We start from the raw sequence: 9,521 nt of genomic DNA, 5'->3' as shown, positions 1-9,521 counted from the left end.
CGAACATGATTATTACTGACGGTCCGACGGATACGGTTCGCACCGGAAACCAACCCAGTAAAGTAAATATTGAAGCTATACTGCATGACATGGGGTTCTTCACTTCATCTGTGGCTAATCTTTCAATCCGCGCATTCTGGGTCCAATATTCTCATTATACTGCAGCTAATTCGTCTCGGTTCAATAAAGATTTTTTCTTCGAAATAAAAAAGTGGAATTGAGAGTGGACCGATTGCCGGTTCAGTCATTTCGCACATGGCCAAGGGCGCTGCGTGGAAGTAAATGAAACTGCATTACATTGGTACAGTAGTTAATTTTACAATTGACAAACGTTCGGTTGGGCCAATAAAATCCCTCCTCCATCGCATTCTTACAAATTATAAAGTAGATAAATTAATCTGGCGCCACCGTTGTCGTTTTCGGTTACACAATTCTGTGGTAAAAATCCCGGCGTTAAGAAAATAAAAGCAGTTATAACTTAATAATTTTCACAGAGTGAATCTTCCGCACGCTGTTCTCAGTGTCTTTTTCGACAATGCTGGGCGAAACACAGTTTCTTCTCTACGGTACGGCTGTAGTGTTGCTTATGATGTCCCGCCGTTTACAGCAGTAATAACTCGTTGTGTCCTGTGGTCAACCCTCCGGAGCAGACCTGGGCAGTTAATTTTAACTATTTAACTTAACGCGAGTTTTTTTCGAGTTAACGAGTTATAACTTAACTTTGAAGCTTAACTCGCCAGGACGAAAACTTAACTCTAGCGCAACTCAAAAATAACATAGCGCAACTCGAGTTTAACGTAACTCTGCGGGTTTCGGTTGAAAGCAAAAATAAAATTAAAATATAGAAAATATCAGAAAAAAGCCATTTTAACCGTGGATCGCATAAATTGCCATAATTACAAAAGTATGTGTGTACGAAATTTCTCGAGTCGACGTACACTACGACCGCCCGAGGCTATCCCTAGATGAATATGCATCGGGGAGTCCATGCTAACAATGAGTGTGGTCGTTCAATTTGAGCTCAATTAACAGCGTGCAGAGAACGTAATTTTTTGCGGAGCAAAATTTTGCCAACACGAGGACAAATCATGTTCCGCACCAAAATCACACGGGAATTGATCGTCTGTGCGTCTTCGCTACCTGCCCATTGGCATTAGGGAAGCGTAATAACGCGGTCAACACTGTCAAACCGCTACACTAACCTCGGTAGCCATGTGAAGCGAAATCATAGTAAAAAAGTTCATCGTTGCCGGCGCTCGGCCCTAAAAAGCCAGGGTCAAAAAGAGGGAGGAATTTTGTCAGATAGGGACTTTTCTTATGTTTGATTTTTTCTTGAGTGAGAGAGAAAACAATAAGAACAAAAACACAAGAATGATTTCTTATGTTTCATCTTTTGTTTCATTCTTATTCTTTCTGATGTTTCATTTATATTTTCTTATGTTTAATTCTTTTGTTTCTTTCTTATTCTTTCTTGTGTTTCATTTATATTTTATCTTCCTCCCTCAAGAAAAATGCGTCTCTCGCTCTCTCCCTCAGGAAAAACATGAAAAAGAAACATAAGAAAATGCATGAATTTTCAAAATCAGTTTTAAGAAAAAATTAATAATGGTCTGTGTCTCAAATCTGGTGAAAGTGATATCGGCATGCATAAAAGACTACTTGAAGTTGATTATTAAAATCACGATGTTTTTATTACAAGTTAACTCCAGTTAACTCTAGTTATTGCGACTAACTTAACTCGTAGCGTAACTCGCGAGCTGCGATTAACTCTTAACTCTAACTATGAGCCGAAATCTCATAACTGCCCAGGTCTGCTCCGGAGTGTTTTAACGGATACCAGCAGTTTCAGACCGTTACAAAGACTGTTAGCATCTACTGGAACAAATTTGTTATTAAATTTGTTATTATTCTTATATTTAATGGCGTATTAGAATATGTATTTGAAACCGCCGGTTTCTTGCAAACTTGATCACTTTTCTCAGTTTTCTGGCTTTTTAGTAATATAATGGTATGATTTACTGAATATTTTTACGGGCAAAACACACGTGCACCGTGAACACACATGAGCAAAAGTACGTAGTAGAAAGTATCTGTATTGACTGTATCTGTCTCTGTACACGCTGCCATTGCATTTTCCCGCAGATACTGTTTAATACTCGTACAACCTGTGCGGACGACCGCAATTGCAGAAAATACAAAATCGTTTAGCTTCGCTTTGTACAACAAGCTTTACAAAAAAACTGTCGAAATTTTACACGTTATCGATAAATCATAAAGAATTATCGCCGCCACATCAAATGTCGCGTACTACAAAATTACACATCCCTACGGTTTTCACACTCGAAATAATAACAAACGTAAAAATTTTCCGCGCTATGACACGTGGACTGTGTTGGATCAGAATCTGCTGTGCCTCCCGGCTTTGAAAGACGCTTGTGAAAGTGCAGATTCATAATATGAAATTTCCATATTATGGCTGTGGTATCTGTACATTGCAGAAATCGCAATTGAGCTCACAAAGTTCGCTCTCTGGTGCAGACCTAAAATTTATTTTGGCTGATTGCTACGGGTAATTAATACGGTGTGTGTATTCCTAATACGAAGCCAAGCGCTGCGATGTTTTTTAAGGATGGTAAATCCTGTGCTAGGACTTATGCAATGTAAACATAGATAAGCAAAACAAATTTACATAGACCGCGCGCCGCAATTAGGTATTTATCGGTATATATCTATATGTTTAATGTATGTGTACAGAATACTTGACAACTGGCATTCGAATCCTTTGGTTTATCAAATAGATAGCTGCTGTTTCGAGTCTGGACTTATCCGTTTTGTCTAAAATGCTGTGGAAGTTTGCGTTTTTCTGCTTGGGTAAGTACGGGATCAGTACCTCTATTCGCGTAATCTTTCCATCGTACGGCTTTGTAGCATCGACCGTAACACAAAAAAGTCCTTAATTTCAGTGAGCATTAACAAATTTGTTGCTCCTCAATGCTCACCGGCTTTCCCAGCCAGTGTGAAAGGAATCGGTGGAGAAACTCCTAAACAGGTTCGAATAGTTCTGGCTGAAATATTCTTTTGGGGTTACTGGCAAAAACATCATTATAAATTTCCTAAAAAAATGGTAGTGCTGTACAAAATCTTCCATTTAGAAAATTATACCTAGTTGTAAATTAAAAACTTTTACCTAAAAAATACTTAAAAAGTACTATCAATAAATTACCTTTGTAAGACGGATTTCCTGCATCACAGGCCGATGGCATTTGGTACGTGTACAGAAAGATGGGCGGAAACTACACCAGCACCGCCCAGATACAAATTACCAGCGTAGCGCCCTTTGCGGATCCCGTTATCAGTCAACCGTCAACGTTGCAGTGGTGGGAGATCTTCCCCGATTCATCCGACACACCCTGTACGCATCAGTTCTTTACGGGAACATATTCCAACGCAGGACAAGTAATTGGCGATCTCGGTGGATCGGATGATAATTATATAATGCGTGAGTTGAGTCTTTCTGTGTACTGTGTTGCATTGCTGTTTTCCCATTTACGCAAAACGTGGTATGCTGGACCATTAATTTGCAGTGGTTCTGCAGGACCAACGGATTTCGTTGTGCTGTATCACGATTATCAGAATCTTTCGATAAGCTATGGCTGTAGCCGCTCACAAACAGACAATGGCCACTGCGCCACGCCCACAATCATCGTTCAAACGCGGAAACGGCCAGATCAGCTGTCAGCAACCGAGGCGCAGAATTTTGACACTATCATAAATTCTGCATTTTTACAATACTGCGTGACGGTGCAGAATATACCGAAGGAAATATATGGACCGAAGGGAACATGCGGAATGATCGACCCACCCGCTTGCGTTGCTCAGGATATCCAAGGAATGATGTTGACCATCGTAAACTCTACAGGTAGAAAATCTTAATATTATGTACTGTTTTTTAAACAATTTTACGGTAAATGCCTAATTTATTCTTTTGCTTCAGTTTCATCGACCACCAGCGTTTCATTTAACTATGATACAAGTACTATTAGTAATTTTACACCCTCAAGTTGCAAATGGCCAAATGCAATACCGTCTCCTGGAAAGGTCGATTTCAACCTGGTGAATTCTTACTGCAGCAATGACAGTTAACTACTTACGGTCACCACGTTCAAAATAAGCAATATTCTAGCTTATTCGCTAGCTTGGTTATATACTGAACATACTGCTAATCAGTAAGCCGTTGCTTGTAGAAGTGTAGTACGAAAATGTATATATTAATATATTTTACGTAACTATGTTTTTTTATGTTTATGTATATGTATACAAGGGGCAAATCAGTCTACCCGAACCGTCTCCCTGTACTGCTGCCGTCACCCTACTGGAGTTTTACGCTGCGAAACATGGTGTTTATGTACCGCGCTTGATTTAACCGTATGTATTGCCGCAGCGCACAATCCAGCCGGCTGACGGCAGCAGTGCCGTGAAATGGTTCGACTAAAATGGTTTTCCCCCCTATAATAACTTGTATGTTATTCCTATAGATTCAGGGACAATATTATTACTATCGGCGGTTATTTTCGCCGGAAATCGATCCAGTCAACCAGCAAGCGGTGCTGCATTTCGTCGGAGCCTCCGCTTCCCCTTTAATAAACGCCTCAACCAATACATACTGGGCCGAATACTCCAACTATGATAGCAAAAATTCTTCCAAGTGTGTCTATGGCTTTTTTGTCGGCAAAATTCAAACAGCGGGCTCGTGTCGGGCTTGATCATTCCATACACTACCGCCGGCGCTCCTGGTAAGCAAAGCCGGTGACTACTTTTCCTTTAGTAGAAATTAATTGACAATTATTAAGACTGTATTACTGTGAAACAGGTAGAATGATTTCTTATTTACCGTTATAGTCCCTTTTTCATCCATGACACTATTTCTGGACTCCACACAATTTTTTCTCTACGGATGCGGAACACAAAATCTGCAGACTGGTATTTGTGAAACACCGGTCGTCGTGCACTTTATCCGTGCAAACCCACTGCAGCTGATCCAGGCGGACAGAGATGCGTACGACGCTGTAGCTGATCGCTTTCTGAACAAATACGGATGCAGTGCTGCTAAGGATGTACCGCTCATCTTCTGGACGCAGGATAAGCCGCTTTGCTCCATGATAGATCCACCGCAATGCATGCAGAACCATATCACGGGATATCAGCAAGTTCTGGCAGCCACAAACGCTATTATGTACTAGACAGCTATCTTTACCGAAAGCAGTCGATTATTTTGTTAGAAATTGTTGTCATGTTTGTTTCATGCTAATACAGTTACAAGTTAGAATAAAACCTGCCAATAAAAGCCAACAAATAACGGAAAAAGGCGATCCTTTGTATGAGACACGAACTATTCAATATAGGAAACCGTTATAGGCATCACTTTCCATCCATGTTTATTGTAGACACCCCTTCTCACACCCCGTTGATTAATTAGTACAAGCAGCCATTGTATTAAAAAGATGATACCCTAAGACCCTTATATGATCCAAAAATTTTCTACGAGTACATGCACGCTAATTTCTCATTATTTTTCGGCAACAGTTACTCAATTGCAAACTAATTGCAACGTTTTCATATTCGGTTTCATATATATGAAAAGCATCCCGTGTTTCACTTCCGGTACCGGTTCAGCTGCTGAACTTCAGCAGACACGATTCATAGCAGCGCAGCAGAGGCAGCTCACAACCTTAGCTCCGGTGAAAAAAGGTTCAGGTATTAATAATTCAAAAATCTTTAAGTTTAATTATTCATAAGCGTGCCTACAGTAAATGGGGTGCGAAAAGTGGTGCCTATAATGTACGCGGGTGGGAAGGGGTGCCTATAACGATACCCTTCAATATAGTGTACCAGAACATCGGCTAATATTAATATTATATTAATATGCACAATTCTATTACGTAATATTCTCAACTCTCAAGTGCTAACGAAAAGTGAATAATTCTCATATACGCATGTATATTTCTTTGGATAAACCTGGTGTCTGCTTCTCTGTTCAACCACCTCTCGTATTGTTTAAAAAGTCTCTAGTGGGACTCTTCGTTCTCTATATTCTCCATACTTCTAGTGAAAATTGCTCCATTTCCTGTCGATTTGACGAAGTGTTTTCGGTGCATTCCATGCGGGTTAGTGGTGAAACCCTTCGTCGCCCCTTTCTGACCAAGTGCCTCCTGACCAGATATCTCCAGGCCTATTCCTCTTTTTGGCCAGAGAAGATGACATTCTTAAAAGAGCGTATCTTTCGCGCGCTTTTCTCAGTGCCTCTTCAGCAGTGTTGGTTTATGTGGACGAAATGTACTTTCTCCTCTACGATACAGAGGCGGTGTTCCGAACCAACAAGCCGGCGTCTGCGATTCGCCGACAATCGGACATTATATTCGCAGTTTCGCGTCAATCCTTGCAAGTCGCAACTGCCTCAATCTGAAAAAGATGCACTGGATCAGTCTGGGTCTGTGGCCGATCGCTATCTGAACAAGTACGGCTGTAGTGATGCTAATGATGTCGCGCTCGCCATTCACAGCAGTAATAAGTCGTTGTGTCTTATGGTCAACCCTCCGATGTGTATGCAGAACCAATTTACCGGACACCAGCAGCTTCAGACCGTTACGTACAGTGGCCCTTCGAACAAACTTGTTATTTTCATGTTGGCGTATCAAAATATGCAACGAAAACCGCTGGTTGCTTGTAAACTCGATCACTTTCCTGGCTTTTTTAATAGTACAGCGAGCGTTGTTTAATTCAAATAACTGAACTTTACTTAAATCGGTACTCTGTAGATTGATTACGCTGTGAGGGGAACTGTGAAACTGGACGGTGATCGGTCGGTGATTAGCATTTTCTGCAATTTCTAACAAAATTTGTCCATGGACACCGTTCGCTTGTAGGCTTACGTCTCCCACACAGCACCGTATTATGGTACGATTTACGGAATTCTTTTACGGGCAAAACACACGTGCAGCGTATGTACGAAACGTGTGAAGAAATGCTTGCCATTAGTATATCGTATCTGCATATACCTAATCACGAAACACGGTGCAATTGTTTTTTTCCGCTTCCCCTTTGATCAACGCTTCGACCAACACATACTGTGCGGAATACTCAAACTATGATGGTAAAAACTCTTCCCAGTGCGTCTATGGCTTTTTTGTCGGCAAAATTCAAGATAGTGGGCTCATTTCGGGCTTGATCATTCCATACACTGCCGCTGGCGCTCCTGGTAAGCAAAGCCGGTGGCTATTTTACCTTAATTGAAGATTAACTGAGAATAATTTAGACTATACAACAACTTTGTATAACGATGCAGTACTGAAATCTGGCTTGCCATTACAGACCCTAATTCATCCATGACCCTAATTCTGGACTCAACGCAGTGGTTTATGTATGGATGCGGTACACAAAATCTGCAGACCGGTATTTGTGAGACACCGGTCGTCGTGCACTTTATCAGTACCAACCCACTGCAGCTGACCCAGGCGGACAGAGACCGATATGACGCCGCGGCCGATCACTTTCTGAACAAATACGGATGTAGTGCTGCTAAAGATGTGCCGCTCATCTACTAGACTCCGGATAAGCCGCTTTGCTCCATGATAGATCCACCGCAGTGTATGCAGAATCATATTACGGGATATCAGCAAGTTCTGGCAGCTGCGAACCCTAACATGTACTAGCCAGCTGTCGCTTGACTAGGCCAGGCATCATAACACTGAAACTTTTTTTAGCAGTACTTCCTATAGTAATGGTCAGGGAAGCCATTTTCCGGTATTACGTGCATTTTTATAAACCATATCTTCAAAGGCGTTGAATTTCATTGTCTTAATTGTGCAGTTTCTTTCGAATACAGTAGCTTTGTTGGTACCCTTTGAAGTCAGAAAATAAACTTGCCAGCAGAAGCCAATAATGCATTTGTATTCGTAGCGCGAAAAAAGATTCAGTTTTGTATAAGAAGTTAAGAACGCAGGCATGCAGTGCTACAAGACAAGGCCGGCTAATATTTGTACAGGTATTACCAAGGCAATTATTTATTTATTTATTGGCCACTTGTTTTTTACTTCTACCTGCCGTGGTATACGTAATAATATGTGTCTTGGTAAACCTTTGGGTCTGTCTGTACAATCAATTTATAGAACATCACTTCAAATGATAATTAAACTTTAGTGGGTGCGTTTCCCTTCGTAACTGTTGCCGCTCTTGGGATATCCTTCATAGTGTAAGATGCCCCATTTCCTGTACGATTCGATGAAGTATTTTCGGTGCGTTCCACGCGAATTAATGGTGAAATCCTGCCTCGTTGCTTTCGGACCAAATATTTGATGAAATCCTCAATCTGCCGCCGGTAATCGTGACGCAGAGCAAGATAGATGACCTGCGCATTCCACATGCTGTTATTGTTAGTATTCGATACCTCTACATTTTATCGGTAATACGAATGTTATAATATGACTCTAGCAGGCACGAGGGTTTCGAAACATACCGGGGTCGATGCGTATCCGAGAAGCGTAATCAGCCGAAGCGTTAGGAGAATAAATGATTGGATGTTGACGTGAGAAATTAGATAGGTCAGCACCACCGGCGTAGGCATTATGCAGATGCTGTACGAAACAAAGGCCGCAAAAAACGCTAACACGCTTTTGTAGCGTCGCTGCTGTCGCCGGTGTCTGTTATTATCCGTAACGACTGACACTTTCACGGGATTAAATAGGCGACGAACGATAACCAAGAAGACACACAGATAACAAATGACCGATAGAATCATGGGAAAGGCCAGTTGTATAAGCGTGTATGCACTGGCCCACACTGAATCTTTATACACCAGGGTACACGATCGCCACGCCGTCATCCGTTTAGCAACACCGGACACACGAGCAAACTGTAGGAGCGCAAGGATCACGCCGACTACTGGCGGTATCGCTGTCATCGTATAGAGAATTTTCTTGTGGGTAAATTTGTTGTACATGTGCGGGAAACAGACGGCCACCAAACGGTTCAAACTAATCATCAGATCAGCCCAATCTACCCACGTGTTGCAACAGATAAAGAGACCAACGGCCCACGGACAAAATTGTTCGTTGATTGGTTGGTTGAAGGGAGTGCCCTCGGTGGACACCGCCATTAAGGGAATGCCGAGACCACACTGGAGAGCAACAGCTACCAAGAGACACAACAGCAAGACATTGGATTTTGAGTGTACATGGGATGTGACGAGGCACGCTATCAAAAGCAGACAGAATGCCGTCCCGACGATGATTAGGATAATCATAAAAACGTAGTAGGTCTTAATTTCCAGTCGGTAATAAAACCAGATGGGAAACGGGAAAGCGGACCCATTGCCTGTAAAGTTTGACACGACAGATGGAGGATCGCTGGACAGCATTGCAAATTATGTGCCGCGAAGACTTCGGCTAACTGAACCTTACAGTGACGCCGCTTGCAATTTGCACTGTGCAAAATGACACTTTTCTGGAATATGAAGGATGGACTGT

General features: G+C 41.9%; 1 protein-coding gene across 2 annotated transcripts; it reads left to right on the top strand.

Annotated features, from left to right (window-relative positions):
- Nucleotides 1-2,483: 2,483 nt before the first annotated feature.
- Nucleotides 2,484-5,325, top strand: LOC129586635 (uncharacterized). 2 transcript variants are annotated; one of them, XM_055479961.1, is made up of 8 exons: nt 2,484-2,569; nt 2,799-2,871; nt 2,964-3,049; nt 3,253-3,499; nt 3,596-3,919; nt 3,995-4,113; nt 4,536-4,793; nt 4,900-5,325. In XM_055479961.1, exons 2-7 carry the CDS (start codon nt 2,841-2,843, stop codon nt 4,761-4,763), a joined length of 1,035 nt encoding a protein of 344 aa, XP_055335936.1. In that variant the 5' UTR covers nt 2,484-2,569; nt 2,799-2,840; the 3' UTR covers nt 4,764-4,793; nt 4,900-5,325. The 2 variants fall into 2 exon arrangements, with proteins under 2 accessions (XP_055335936.1, XP_055335935.1); XM_055479960.1 differs by having other exon boundaries at nt 2,515-2,632.
- The last annotated feature ends 4,196 nt before the right edge of the window (nt 5,326-9,521 follow it).

Source organism: Paramacrobiotus metropolitanus, unplaced genomic scaffold (genome assembly GCF_019649055.1).
Source record: "Paramacrobiotus metropolitanus isolate TYO unplaced genomic scaffold, Prichtersi_v1.0 Parri_scaffold0000021, whole genome shotgun sequence".
NCBI lineage: Eukaryota > Metazoa > Tardigrada > Eutardigrada > Parachela > Macrobiotidae > Paramacrobiotus > Paramacrobiotus metropolitanus.
Note: the sequence above shows the minus strand (reverse complement) of the source record. Positions and strands in the feature narration are given on the sequence as shown.

Excerpts from the sequence above, each read along its gene's own strand:
- LOC129586635 (XM_055479960.1), top strand. Across the intron at positions 3,050-3,252 it reads GTGGAGAAACTCCTAAACAG|GCCGATGGCATTTGGTACGT; the intron begins GTTCGAATAGTT and ends CCTGCATCACAG. Across the intron at positions 3,500-3,595 it reads GGATGATAATTATATAATGC|GACCAACGGATTTCGTTGTG; the intron begins GTGAGTTGAGTC and ends GTGGTTCTGCAG.